Source organism: Mastomys coucha, unplaced genomic scaffold, assembly GCF_008632895.1.
Source record: "Mastomys coucha isolate ucsf_1 unplaced genomic scaffold, UCSF_Mcou_1 pScaffold22, whole genome shotgun sequence".
Classification (NCBI taxonomy): Eukaryota; Metazoa; Chordata; class Mammalia; order Rodentia; family Muridae; genus Mastomys; species Mastomys coucha.
Genome location: NW_022196905.1, coordinates 66,488,225 through 66,503,694, shown reverse-complemented (window position 1 = coordinate 66,503,694; position 15,470 = coordinate 66,488,225). Strand labels below are relative to the sequence as shown.

General features: G+C 42.8%; 1 protein-coding gene across 7 annotated transcripts in view; it reads right to left on the bottom strand.

Moving 5' to 3' along the window:
• Positions 1-498: 498 nt before the first annotated feature.
• Positions 499-15,470, bottom strand: part of Spata18 (spermatogenesis associated 18) — a 32,493-nt gene continuing 17,521 nt past the window's right edge. Inside the window, exons 6-13 of one of the 7 annotated variants that reach the window (XM_031342713.1) lie at positions 13,467-13,676; positions 11,623-11,929; positions 10,151-10,309; positions 8,116-8,291; positions 4,622-4,745; positions 2,831-2,950; positions 937-982; positions 499-647 (exon numbers count right to left, since the gene is read on the bottom strand). In XM_031342713.1, coding sequence (XP_031198573.1) covers positions 640-647; positions 937-982; positions 2,831-2,950; positions 4,622-4,745; positions 8,116-8,291; positions 10,151-10,309; positions 11,623-11,929; positions 13,467-13,676 — 1,150 coding nt within the window. In that variant the 3' untranslated portion in view covers positions 499-639. Of the gene's footprint in view, positions 648-935; positions 983-2,830; positions 2,951-3,136; positions 3,400-4,571; positions 4,746-8,115; positions 8,292-10,150; positions 10,310-11,622; positions 11,930-13,466; positions 13,677-15,470 lie in introns of those variants that run through there. The other 6 variants (XM_031342714.1, XR_004110772.1, XR_004110774.1 and 3 more) reach the window with 6 other exon arrangements.

Sequence of the window (15,470 nt, the reverse complement as noted above, 5' to 3'; positions counted from 1 at the left end):
AGAGAGAGAGAGAGAGAGAGAATATAAAACAGGAAACCCATGAGCTTTCTCAAAGAGAGAAGCAAGCTAATTAGTTCTATCCTTTTAAATTAGTCTTATTACTGTCTCCATTTGCCCTAAGTACGTGGTAATGGAATGACTACGGCTGCCTTTGAACCCTTAAGAAGGGATCGGAACACCAACTAAAAGCTTTCCAGGAAGCTCAAATCTGACATTAGCAATGGGAGTGTTAATGACTGATCTGTAAACTAAAATCTCTCGTCCTTTCTTTGGGACTCAGCTGGATAATAACTTCGAATTTTGCTCCTAGAGTCACTATGAAAGAGCTCCCCCGGAACTCTGGGAGGGAAGTCCATATCTTTGAAATGGACTAGGTTCAAATGAATATGATCCTATATGCCTATATAATTGTTTTTTTATGAAATTAATGGAGTTTGCTCCTATAAAATAAGATGAACTGCTATGTACCTAGAGTTACAAAGGCACTGAACCACAGCACTGAATGCTCTGTGCAGAGTGATACACAGAATTGCCTTTTCATTTCATGTTAAGCGAGGTCGGAGGCAGACAAGGCAGGCAGGTGGATGCTCTGAGGAAGCTGGCTGTTCCAACTGTGGCAAAGGAACATGGCTGGTGGTTTTAATACCCTAGGGAGAAAAACAGACAGCTTGTTACTATGGTCACCTTCTGCACATTCTTCGGAACTGCCTAACTGAAAAGAAATAACCACTCATGGGTCACCGCAGTTAAATCTCTTTCTGTAACTCATGAGATCAACCCAAGTACCATGAATGAGAGGGCCCAGAGATGAAATGCACAGGGTGAATTGGAAAGACATTCCCCAGGAATAATCATTTTGTTCCACAATGTGGCATATGCCAGAGAACATGTAAAAGGCAGACAGAGAACTTGTGCAGCCTTAACTGTGCCACTTACTAGCGAATGTGCATCTTATTGGAGAAGGACTTCGACTTCGAGAGCCCTAAAAATGTAAAAGAGCAATGTAGATTAGACGAGCTCAGAGGGCAGGTTACCCAGACGTGGTTAATTCTTAAAACTACCCAATTTGTTGCTCTGAGAGACTAAATGGCCTGAGTCTCCCTGTGCTTGTCAAGTAAATACATATCTAATTTGGTTTAAATTATATTGTTGGTTGAAAGTTGGGTTCAACGGCTTGAGAGAAATTTTTAACATAATTAATAAGAGCTAAAATTGGGATATTAAGCTCAAAGACTCTTTATAAAACGTTGCCATGTGTCTAAACCCTGTCCTACTAAGGAAGGCTCTGGGCATCCAAGAAAAACTAATTTTCAAAGCTCACCTTCACTAAGCAAAAATTACCACACTGAAAGTTCAAGTCTGATACCAGTTACATGCCTCTTTCCTGTCCTGTCCTCTCAAACTTATTAGGTAAAAAAGACAAGTTCTGTGGAAATCGAGGCCTTCTTTAAGCCGGAAAGACAGACCGACCAAAGTATTTACATTTCATCTTGTAGGTGCCCAGCTGTGAAGGGAAAGACAGCTGGGCAGAGAGGAAAAGTTGGCTCAGTTTCATCTTTGAGAATGTATTATATATCCTCATCTATACCTGAAGCTATGTTGTCCTCCCTGAGCGAAGAATGAGAATGAGAAGGGGGTGTATACATGTCTCAGGACTCAGTGCAGGGGACACTCCTCTTGAATAAAACTTCTACTGAGAGTCCAAAGTCCAAGCCTCCAGGGCCTGGGGCACCATCTGCTAACTCTAATATGTAAACGACCCTCTCCTCTGACACACCGTCTCCTCTTGGGATAGGGAGACATTCCATCAGGATGCTCTTAAGGCTCCCTTTTTATTTATGAGGTCACTAAATATGTGTGCCCTTTTTTTAACCTACTATACACACTTACTTGTGAATATACGTGATTACACTTTGTAAAAATCCCAAGAGCAAGAGGACAGTGTCCTTTTTGTAGCTTTTCCACTTCCCAGGCATTTCTGATGTGGTTTTCCTCCCTCTGTGACAACTGGACATCCTCAAAGACCTAACCAAGTGCCAGCTTCTGTGAGCTGCTTCCTCAGCACCCCAGGTCTTTGTATGGTAGACTACATTACACCACGACACCTCGTGGCTCTCTCAACTTGACCTGCATCAGGATCCTCTTTGAGAACGAGGCTCAACACACATATAAATAACAACACACACTTGAAGGAATAGTAGATCGGTATCGTGGCCCAGCCCCACATTTAACAGACATTGGCTGAATGCTATTTGGTGAGTTAATGAACAGTGGTGGGTCATTGTGATATTTTTAAGGATGTAAATACTATGAGTTTTCAAAATGATTTTTATGTTATCGTTCAAATTTAAATAGAAGATTAGTAATCTTTCCAAGGATTAATGCACAAGGAAACTAATTTTATCATGCCTACTTTGTATCTGGGGACAAATTAATACCTTAACTGTCTTTTAGGAAATAGTTCAGTCTAGGCTCTTTATGTAATTCCTCCAAATTCATGTATGGATTTCTAAAGGAACTAGGGACCTCTGTTCAGATCTATGACTCAAATGTCTCATGACCACATGTCCAACTGATATCTAACACCCTGCTCAAAGATGAAAAGAGTAAAACTCATAGACAAGTAAAGTCTGTTACTCCTTGAAATAGTGAAATAGAAAAATTGAGAAAAAAAAAACAAGCACTCCCATTTCTTTCTAGAATGCTAAACTTCTTAGCCGTGGTGGTGTAAAAAATAAATACTAAAATCACATAGGTCATATCAAGGCAACAGTTTCCCTTTCTACTTAAGGCTTTGCAATCACCCCTTTCATAGGAAATATCATCGTACGAGGTTGTCTGCAGGAATGGTTACACAGGAATGTACCGTGCTTATTCCAAAACGACTACGAGGACAAATGGGGCTTAAGCTCCTGCTACGGCATCGCATTACTGGTCGCACAGAGCTCCACTGCAAAAAAGAGAGAGAGAGAGAGAGAGATTCAAGAGTCTGTGAGAGCTTAACCACAGGCTTTAATGACAGGACAGCCCTTCCCCCCACCACCAGTGTGAACAACGCTCCTATTCTTTCCTGCAACACCCAATATTTGCCAAGAGCTGCTACAGTAAAATCCCATGAGAATGAACTTGAGGCTACCCATTCTGGTGCTCCACAGTGTTTCTCTGAGTAAGCTGTTAGGAATCACGCTTGGCTTTGGGCTTGGGTGGGTGGGACATGCAGGTTAGATCTGAACCACCTTGATGCTGCACTGAAGGCATGGATATTACAGAAGGAAGAAATCTCACTGGACGCAGTAAGAGCCCTCTGTTGACCAGCTACTGAGTCCACGTGAAGAAGACTCTGCACCAAATTCGTGTGCTGTTTTAATTGTGAATCATTAAGGTCCTGTGGGTGACACACTTGACGAGAGAAGAGATCAATAGACAATAACTACCAGACCTGAGCATACAAAGTGTGACTGAGTCCCCTCCCTCCCTTCCAAACTGCACTCCATTAGTAAAAAATAAAAACCTTCTAACAGGGAGTTATAAGGACAAGAATCCTGTTTTATGAAAATATTCACTGTAGAGCACACATCAGATAAGCAAGATCCAATTTTGATGGGTCCAGCTTTTGAAGCATAAAACATTTTTAATGGAGATAGTTTTCACTACAGTGGAATTTTAACTCCCAATCGCCAGTATCCTAAGTCTGTCTTTAGTAAACTGCCCTATCCTCTGCTATGGGCAGCCCCAAAGCAACTCCCCTTCCCAATTCAGAGAACAGGAATAGAATCCACCACCCTTGCTTTGTCCTGGGCAAAGGGGCTCCCCTCAGAATACCTGTGATTCTGCCTAGGAAAGGCTGAGGTAGCTACTACATCATGGCATGTGCATATCCAAAGTTTGGTGGCCATGAATCTCAGCACACCACCCCCCACACACACACACACACATGTACACAGGCATATATAAACACATACACACTCACACACAGTGATATACACCACACACACTCACAGACACACCACACTCACACACACATACACACTCACAGTAATATACACCACACACACTCACAGACATACAACACTCACACACACTCACACACACACACTCACACACAAATACCACACCACACCAAACCACACCACACCACACCACACCACAGACTTCATTTGGGAAGCTGTTCAATTTTTCAAGATGTTCAAACCATCTATAAGCAAGAGCTATTAGGAAGCACCCTTCCAAAGCCAAATGGCTTTCTTCCCACTTCCTCTGTCCTGGTTTTCTTCATCCTTCCCTTCCCTACACATCATACCAAGGAGAAAAAGAAAAACAGAATAAATGTATAATTTTCCCCAAGTAGAGAACTGGGATGTCACTAAATCTCTAAGATGGAGGAGCTAAGTGAGCCACGGCTAGCTCTATCCACAACAGCAGCGATGATGTCACTGCCAGGGGAATCACAAAGAATTGTGGGACAGTCCCAAAACAAGCAGCTGTTTCTCTTTCTCCTTTGTATGAACTCTTATCAAGCAACTCTATGGACTTCTTTTATAGAATCTTTGGGTTTATAAATGTTCTCGAACTTGTGAAGCAAACACTGGGGATGAACTGTCACTATGCAAGGCCACCGTACAAAAGCCCCTCTCTTGGTGACAGCTTCTCCCTTCATGATGACACAGTCACTCTCCATGAGAGCAGGCCACACATGATAAAAGACCAAGGGTGCAGTGAAGTCCGAGTCGTAGCTGCGGCGGTACCTGTGGGAACAGAGACCAAAGATAGTAAGAAACTCTTTTCCATACTAGGGAAAAACCCAGAGCAGAGTGCATGCTAGGCAAGCCTTCTGATGCTGGGCTACGGCCACCAGCAGGAAGTTAAGTGCTTTGTAGCATAACTAGGGGGAAACCAACTGAAAGTCCATTTTTTTTTTTGACTACGCTTAGATCTAAACAGTGATCAGATACCATTCCTTGGTTCAGGAGATGGCATGTGTTCTTAGGCTGTTCTATTTCTCATACCAGGCAATATTTCTCATGCTATCTCTGTGGACAAAACAAAAGAAATCTAAAGAAATGTTTAAATGGATAAATTGAAATATGACTAGGTGGCCATATCCAAAGAAGGATAATTAACAGATCAATGAGTATCTGAATGAATATGTTGAGATATCCCCACCCCCCCTCTCTCTATCTATCTATCTATCTATCTCTATCTCTATCTCTCTCTCGATTTTTATATGTGTCTGGACATTTTGTTACATACATGATGTCTGGGTTCTATGTCCCTGCTGTTTCTGGGGAAATCAGATCCCCTGAAGCTAGAAGAGTAGCCTGTGCTCTTAACCACCAAGTCATCTCAATAGCACCCTCCCCAATCTAATGCCACAAATCAACCTATTTGTCAGTGAGTTGGTTAAAATATAGAAAACTTACTCAAAGGCAGGCAGGGAAAAAAGACCACAGGTGACAATACCCAATAAAACAGCTCAATAGGCTGGAGCAATAATCCAAGTGCAAGAAGACAATATGTAGTATGAATACATGAGGGTGTGGCAGAGGATGGGAAGTATGTTAAGCATGCAGACGGAGGAAATATATGATCTAGTCAAGGCACAAACAGCAAACGATAATAGCGAGCTTAGTTTTGTTTGAAATGAGCCAATGGTGTGTTCTAAGGCTAATAAAAAAAGAACTTCTATAACTTAGCTAATTTCATAGCAAGGGATAACTAGGAATGAGAGAGAGTCCCTCTCCCCTGCCCACTTCAGCAGAGGTGCTTCTATCCAATTCTTTGACCCTTCAGTTAGAAAATTCAGGTAGGGCAGTGGTGGCGCACACCTTTATCCCAGCACTTGGGAGGCAGAGGCAGGCAAATTTCTGAGTTCGAGGCCAGCCTGGTCTACAGAGTGAGTTCCAGGACAGCCAGGGCTACACAGAGAAACCCTGTCTCGAAAAACCAAAAAAAGAAAAAGAAAAAGAAAAAAGAAAAAGGAGGGAAGGAAGGAAGGAAGGAAGGAAGGAAGGAAGGAAGGAAGGAAGGAAGGAAATTCAGCAGAGTGTGGTGCTCAGGACAAGGATCAGAATAACTCATCAAGGAGACTCCAGCCCATTTCACATGAAAAACTATGGTATCATGAGGCCAAGAAAGGGATTTCGGTCGTTGCTTCCTGTGAAAGGATGCCAGGCATCAAATGCTTTGGTGTGTTCTGTGACTCCCTAAAGCACACTGTCCCCTTGTATCCACAGGGGATTGCTTCAGGACCCAACAGATACCATGGTCCACAGATGTTTACATGCCTTACATAAAATGGTCTCATAGGCAGGATGTATACATGCCATTCTAACAAAATAGAGGCTAAGACAGAGGATCAGGCTTAAAGGCAATCTGATCTTAGTACTTCAGGCTAGTATGAGCTACATAGTGAGACTTTATAAATAAACGTATAATATATATATACATATATATATATACATATATATATATACATACATATATACATACATACATACATATATAATGTTGTTACAGTTTCCATAACCTATGGACTTCCTCCTGTACACTTTAACTCACGTCTAGATTACTTACAATACCTGATACAATATAAATAAGATAGGACAATTATTATTCTGTACTAAGGAACAACAAAGAAAAATAGTTTATACATATTCATATTTTCCCCCTGATATTTTTAACCCCTGGTTGCTTGGCTCAACAGATAGGGACCTTTAGACGCAGAGAGACAACAACAGAATCCAATTCAATTGTAGTTAGGAACTGTAACTTCAACTGCCCAGCCACCAGGTACACAAGACCATAGGATTCCTCAGGTAAAAGGCGTGTGATCGAGAGAGGCCCAACAGTGGTCTACAAACCATGCAGATTGCACAAATCAAAATGGATGAGCATCTGAATGATGATACCCATATTCTAAAGAAGAAAGAAAGAAAGATAGAAAGTGTTAAAGGTTTCTGTAAAGAAAAGGACTCAACTTCAGGGCGATGTTCAAACATTCAGTTCTTCCAGAGTGGATATATGCTGGAAACAAAGACCTGAAAGATGATATGTTCTACCAATCAGAAAGCCCATCCCTGTTACAAGAGAAAGATGTATGGTCTCTCTCACTAACAAGGTTGCAAGAATGCTGGGCAGCTACCTACCCTGAACTATGGCGTAAACAAAGACCCAGAATTCATATTTTCTATGCACTCCCTAAATGTCTGACATCATCCTAAGTGCTCCATCTGAGTTATCTTAGCTAGCCCTCTATAGTCCTGGGGAAGAGTATTCCTCACCCCACTGCCTTGAAAGAGAAGAAAACTGAAGGACATAAAAATGAAGGACTACATCCAAGATCACATAGCAAACAGGTGGAGCCAGGATTTCAAGCTAGGCAGCTTGAGGCCAGAACTGTCCTTCTTAACCACTAGCTTGGCCTCTCCTCTTGTATAGCTGGTAATCTTGAGCTACAGCTAAGATCTTGCCAAAACTCAATGAATGGTTCAGATTATTTCAACTTCGGATTTATTGGAGGAATGTTCGCCACGTGAATTTTGATCGACTCTAATGGTTCTAGAGAAGAGTTCAGAGCCTCCCTTTGTACACATCAGCATGCATGAGTGTGCCTGGAGCTTGTGGACCGCAGCCTCCTGAGCCCTGAGCTAGAACCACTGCAGAAAATAGCAGAGTGTGGTGCAGATGTGTGCATTTCTAGCAAATGCCTGGAGAGTACACACCACACTTTGAGAGAGTACACACGGCTCTAAATTATGCAATAAGAACTGCTCTCTCTGATCATCAACCTTTGACCTCCACAAGAGCATCCATCCGCACACATGTACACACACATTATATACCACACACAGAAAATAAAATAAAATAAAAATTTTAAACTGTGTTGTATTCACAGAATACAACCAGTGCTCCAGCCAGACTCCAGATATCTCCTTAGCTCTCCACAAAGCTAATATGTTCAGTGAAGAATGAGCCCAAGATGAGGGTCCAGATGATGATACAGAGAAACTCATGGCAGGGGAGTGGCTATTGATTTCTCTAGGTTCTTCCCCTTTCCTTCTTCCTAGGGAGCAGAGACAGTGAACATCTTTCAGGACCTGCTTCGGTGCCTCTTACTTGCAATCGTTAAAGACTTCTCCATCTGCCCCAAATGCGATATCAAGGGGTGGATCTAAGGACTGCATGGCAAAAGCGATGCAGCAAATCTCCTGGATGAATTCAGTGAGGAGGCAGAAGTCAACTTCAGGAGGGAATGAGATCTTGGGGTTGACGTTCATGGCACGGATCACATCCTGGAAAACAAAAGATGGCATCAGTTGGCTGCAGATATATAATAAGAAGCTCCAACATCCAGAGAATCCCACCATCAACTGGAATGGGATGGGCGCTGGAGAAGAGTGTGTGAGTCAATCCAGAAAGGGGCCAGTGTGTTACAGAAGGTTGCTGCTGCTCGCTCGTAGGGAGAGAAGAGAGAAGATGTAGCAGAATTGGCAAGCTAACAGCAAGAAAAAAAAATAGCTCTTAACAACGAAAGGAAGAGGTTCATGGTGTTTCTTTATTAGTTCATGGGGGAGGGGCACACGTCCATGTGTGCACATATGCACGTACACACATGTGGGGTCCAGAGGTTAATGAGGGATGTCTTGCTAGATCGCTCATACTTATGTTTTTAAGCCAGGGTCTCTCCTTGAACCTGGAGCACACTGGCCAGCCAATGAGTCCCAGAGACTTACCTATCTCTCATTCCTCATGCTGTGATTTCAGATGTGTGCCACTTCTCCCAGATTTTATGTGTGTGCCTAGAATCTGAACTTGGGACTTCATGCTTCGATAGCAGGCATTTTACAAGCTGAGCTATCTCCTCTTCTTGCTTTTCTTTTGCCAGTAAATGTATGAAACACCAGCCAAAAACTCTGGCTAGTCCCTCCCTACACTGTAACATAAGCAAAATAGCTTTTTTAAAAAAAAAAAATTCAGTGTTTACTACGCATCGAGATTTGTGCTCCGGCTGGAGAGATGGCTCAGTGGTTAAGAGCACTGACTGCTCTTCCAGAGAACATGAGTTCAAATCCCAGCAATCACATGGTGGCTCACAACTATCCATAAGAAGAAACAAATAAAGAACCTATGGGCCGGAGCAAATGGGGCCAGAGCAAAAGGGAGAAAGGGAAAGGGGGTAAAAAAAAAAAAAAAGATTTTACTAGACAAGTGGCCTGCCTCTTTTCATTGACCCTACCCAGTAACCCTGTGGGACAAAGATCTCTATGCTTCCTTTCAGAGATTAGAAAGCCCAGAGCTCTGAGGGTTTAAATTCACATGGAAGGCAACAAGGCAGTGTGGCAAAGTCAAGACCAAAGCGGCATTCATTTCCCAGAGCCCTTTCTCTTAATAACTAAGAGGTTTCAGGACTGGAGAGATAACTAGGAGAGCTGGCTGCTCTCCTCAAGGACCCAGGTTCAATTGCCAGCACCCACGTGACAGCTCACAACTGTCTCAACTCCATATCCCAGGGACTCTGGCACCCTCATACAGATATATGTGCAGGCAAATGCCAATGTGCATAAGATGAAAATAAATAAATTATGTTTAAAAAGAACTAAGATATTTCAACTCCCAATCTCAAAGACCCACCTAAAGAATATGACTATAAAGCTCAGAACATGTTTCTGTGAGATGTCTAAGGGAGTGACCCAGTAGATCAAGCATCTGCTGCAGGCATGAGGACCCATGTTCCAATCCTAACACACACATAAATTCAGGGTGGCCATGGCAGTCTAACTGTCTTGGTACTAAAGAAGCAGAGACTGGAGGGTCCCTGGACAACTACCCAAATCAGCAAGCTCAAAGTCAACAAGAGACTTGTCTTAGTAGTTAAAGTGGAGTGTAGTCAAAAGAGACACCCAGTGTCTACATCTGGGCTCTACAGATGTGTGCACACCCTCACAGACACATGCAACACACAAACACATACCACACTTGCATATACATGCAAAAAAAAAAATAGGGACCAGTGCTTCAGGGTAAATTGAACGTTTTTCTCTTCCACCACATACAAGTAATATCAAATATATAGATGGATTCCTGAGTTATCAGTATCCGGTATGTCCTCATCAGCCACATTTCACTCCTCACAAGAGACTGGAAGACTTACATTGACACTGCTTTGAGAGTCATACAGGTCCAGGTGACAAACGATATATTCGGAGACTGCAGTCTCAAAGTCGTTGGATCCAACATTCGATGGCGTCAGCATCTTCCTCACCCGCATTTTGAAATGCCTGAATGCCATTTTAGCTACATGAAATGCCTCCTGCACAGGAAAACGCAGCACATTAATTGGATGAGGAGAGGAGACAAAGAGGCCCAGAGAAAGGATCCAGGACGAGTTCAAAATGCACCATCCTACCACCGCCCAGACAACTAAACACAGTTGGTCAAACATGGCTTTGACCTGTGAGGTGATACCACTGTCAGTCTTTAAAAGTATATAGAGGTATACATGACAATCCATTAATTTTAAGACAAGGAAGCCTTGTATTGGTAACTGAGAGCCATAAGCAGGACAGTGCAGACCCAAGGATCTAAGTAATTCGGTGGTGCTGCCCAAGACAATAAGAGAAAACAATTCATCCCAGATTCCTGTTACAAACTCAGTAAGCCTTTATCCCATACCTGTTACTCAATGTTTACTGGTAGGACTTAGTTTCTCAAGGAAAACATGGTCCCTAAACTCATACAGCTTTAACCAAATTAATAAGTGATCCTTAGTTACATAAGCCAGGTTCTTAATGAAGCACTGAATGGTAAATGCTTTTGGCTTCATTGGCTACCATCTCTGTCACTTCATATTTTTTTGCTACACCCCTTTAAAAGTATAAAACCATTCTTCATTCTTAGTTCATAGGCACAAGCCAGATGTTTTAGAAACAACCCAGTGTGGCCCATAGTTGGCTGATGTTTGGCATAAATGAGTAGAGCCAAGATTTCTAATATGTCTGCTCTCATATTAACACAATGTTTTGTTTTATTTTGTTTCGTTTTTATTCTTATAATGGGATCTTAAGATGCCATCCTCCCAGAGGACAAATGTATTCACTTTGGAAATCAAGGACTATATTTTAAGTTATCTTTTAACTTTGTGAAACTCAAATAGCTGACATTTGTCAACTTTAGTTACTTGTAAATAACTCAAATTGAAGAATGAGTCAACTTATCCTCTAGTCTTCTAAGATGGGCAGAAGATTGATAAGTAACAATCATTTAAATCAGTAGCCCTACTGTGTGCTAATGTAGTCATATACTGTAAAAGGCATGGTATCCATCAGTTTAACACAGACACATTTGAGATAGTCTTGTGTTGTGTGCTGAGCAGGGCAATAGATGTCTGATCAACATAATTAATATATGTGATATGTATACGATATTTTTAAGTCATGAAAAACCAAAAGCTCCCAAATATATCTAATGGAAGGATGGGAGGAAAAGAAGGGAGATACAGAACTGATGGGGAGACGGGAATCCTCCCTCCACAGTGACTTCAGGATGCACCAGCCTTTTAAGGTCACACCATTCACTTTGTGATCTCCCACCGCCTCAAGGACTGCAGAAGTCGGACGCATTTACCACTGTGGCGATGTAAATGATCCGCTGCACGGTCTCAGCCCTGTCGATGCAACGCCTCAGCAAACACTGAGCATCCAGGCGGGCCTGGGAATAGGCGTCGCTGAATCGGGACAGGAGAGCAGCTTTGCGAGCTACGCTGGACATTTTGGAATGGTTTGGGGACGGGCTTCTGATCTTGGCCACTGTGGTGCAGGGACTATTGGACCGGCTGCGGCTGCGACTGCGGCTGTGGCTGTGGCTGCGGCTGTGGCTGCGGCCCCGACGGCGGCTGTGGGTGCGTGGGCTAGGAGACCGGCTCCTGGCAGGCCTGTGGTTGTGGAGTAACAAGAATCAGCAGGGAAAGGCCGATTCACTCTTCCCTTGTTCCTGGACTTCCTAAACAAGTATTCTTCTCAGCACATACTTCACAAACGCCACACTGGAGCCATACAACCCCACACATACGAGTAGGGGAGGGGCCTGCGGGGATCATCTCCCCACTAGGCCTGTGGAAGGCAGGAGGAGGGCACATTTTTGTCTCCAAAAGCTTCCAAGGCCCCCAGAAATCAGAAACAAAACATCGTATTCACACAATGAATTGGAATTGGCAAAGCCCTTTCATTGGGAGCACCTCAATTTATATTTTTAGTTACCCCGTGTCTCCAGCACTGGTCTTTTCTCAAAGGGGAAACCAGAAGCCCTCAAGGACCTACTAGGGGCAACTCCTGCAGCGAGGGCCAAAGTCAGCGCTCAAGTCAGACGCTAGGGTTTCTTGAACTAACACAGCATCCAATTACTTCCCAGGACCTTGTGATTGAACCTGGACTGCTATCAAGAGCAAAATAAACTGTTAAGACTATCAGAGCAACAGCCCCAAGGCATTTGAGACCCCAAAGGGAAGTCTTAGGGGGAAAGAACTATGCAAATCACAGCCAGCAGCCAGCCAATCAGCAGACTCTGTGAGTGGAGAACGCCATCTCCCTTCCTGGTGCTGCCAATTCCTACAGGGCAAATACTTCCAGCGTTCCCACTGGCTCTTCCATACCAGTCAACATCAGTAGAGCACAGAGGAGAGCCTCCACTACGGAAGGACTCCAGAAGCATCTAGATAAACGGGGCTAGTCTGGAGCCAGTGCTTCGAGAACCTCAGTTAGATGCCTGAAGGGTGAGGGGACTAGAGAATGACAGGAAATGCAGAGTGGAAGACTGCACTGCTTTGCTCTCACCTGACACTGATATACTCATCTGCCCTGGCTGTCATGTTGAATGGGAGGGATTTCATGAAAACAACATATACACGGTCATACATACAGAGTAAGAGAGAAAAAGAGGACATGCCAGCCAGGTGGCTCACACCTGGAATCCCACCAATCAAGATGTTGAGGCAGGAGGATTGCAAATCTCAAGTCAATCCTGACTCTATAGTGAGCTACAGGCTACAAAAAGAGACTCTTCTTGTCTCAAGGGAAAAACAAACAAACAAACAATAACAAAAAAGACAGACCAAAAAAAAAATGCACTGTAGCAAAATGAACACTCATCTCTAGTCACTAGACACTGGACTCCTAGGCTTCTGGGAAAAAGATCCTTGTCTTGTGGAACACTCTTTCAACATGGACTTTCCATGAAAGAGCCAGCTCACAGGAGCCTGGTTTCAAAGCCAAGGCTTTCAGCCATTTTTCCTAGATAGAAAGATGTAATTCCAAAAGGTAATCTCTTTACAAATGGGAGCATCCCAAGCCACTGGGGGTTTGATTCCACTCTCTCGTACTCTCTCTCTGTAAAGACTTTTACTACTCACTCAGAAAGAAAAAAAAAAAAAAACAATCAAAAGCAATGAAAGAATCCACCAGAGTTTGTCAGACCTTCCCTGGAGACCATTTTTTTCAGCAGACAAGACAGCTATCTCGTCCTTCAGATTTTGCAGATGTTTCTCATAGTTGGACACCACGCCTTGGGGCCGTGAGTCTGAGGCTCGTTTGGCTGAACCTCGACGATCAGTTTTTAAACTCTCAGATCGACGATTCTCTGAGTTTTTGTGCCGGGCGTCCTCCTGGGCTTGAAGAGTTTTGAGCCTAACAACAGAAAATGGATAGATGTGAGAAGGAAAGGAAATAGAAGAAGGGGAAGGGAATACTTTTTTCTAAGAGGTGGGGAACAGAAAGGGAAGAAAGGAATGGGAAAGAGAAGGAAGTGAACAATTGTCTCCAGTCAGCATATCATCATCACATAGGAAAACTCTCTAGGAAATATATGCGAACACATATGATAAGCAAAGAACAAAACTGCAGAGATGGGGATCCTACCCACATCTACAGCTTCCTGGGGGTTGGAAGGAAGCTTTCTGAAGAAAGGCTATTCATGTGAGTCTCCTGAGAACTGAAGAGTGTTTCACAAGGAGACTCGTCTTTGTTGAACACAATCCATTGACTTACAAAACTTAGTCCAATGCATCAGGGCCAGCTCATTTCTTGAACAGAATGTGAAGGAAGACTATGCAAGACTAGCTGGAGTTATGGACTTAATGGAGCATGAAAATAAAAATGTTAGAAATAAATTTGGCATCCACATTAAGATCCAAAGAGGTGTCACCACCGTAAAACAGAAGCAAAAGCCCTGAGGAACTGTAGTGACAAAACAAAAACAAACAAACAAAAAAAAATGAGAACTGAGGAAGAAGGGAGAAAAGAGGACAGACTGGTTAGCATGGAGAGAAGTGAGAAGTGCTGAGGGATTTAAAGGTGCATGAGAAACAGCAGAAGACAGCTGGGTAATATCACTCACAAATTCAAGATGGCGTATCCCAGGATGTAAGAGATCAAAATAAGGGGCCAGGGGGGAAAGAAGTGGGAACCACCACAGCAGGTCCTGATAAGCCTCCAGAACAAATTAACACTACAACATGTATGGAGACTAAATTAAGCCAAACTATGTGTGAAAAGCATCAAAAGGTGTTTGTGTGTTTGTGTGTGCATGTGGGGGTGTGTGCATATAAATATACTTCCTACTTGCTCCTTTGGGGCTAGGAGGGGGCATCAAGTCAAGACTCAAGGCAATCAAAATTAAGAAAAGATAAAGGACCTGTACTCATTGTTCTTCTATAAAAATAATCAATAAGAACTTTAGGAACTAGTCTAGAGTCTAAATTAAGATTTAACAAAAGTTTATCCCAATGTTGCAGGTAATGTTAAAAGTTCATATACAACCTGGCGGTGGTGGCGCACACCTTTAATCCCAGTACTTGGGAGGCAGAGGCAGGTGGATTTCTGAGCTCGAGACTAGACTGGTCTACAGAGTGAGCTCCAGGACAGCCAGGGATCTACAGAGAAACCCTGTCTCGAAAAACCAAAATAAATAAATAAATAAATAAATAAATCTTTTTTTACTTCCATAATATTGTTCCCTTGATTTTTAAACCCACCACAACATACATCAGTCACTGATTTTTTCAAAACTACTCTTTTCTTTTGTTTCTTTCTGTATCAATAGTACATGTTGTTGAGCCTTTTTCCAATTGTCTGACATCCCCTGAGTGCTAGGATTAAAGTGCTCAACGTAAAAAAAAAAAAAAAAAATGCTAAGACAATTGAAAATGATGAACCCATTTGAAACTTGCTTTCAATAATGTAAAATAAAAAGGTAGAGTCCAAAACCACAGAGACTCCACACTGCTCTTTGATGTTTCCATACATTGTTTGAAAGAATTCACGAGTAGAAACCGTAAGTGCCAGGAGAGTGGCAGGAATTCTTAGGTTCCTGGATACTATGCTACACTTTAGAAATTTCTTGTAGTCAGTAAGACATTCTTATAGCGAGAAAAAGAAACTAAATATTCATAAAAGCCCTGCCTCCTTTGCGGGGGGGGGGGG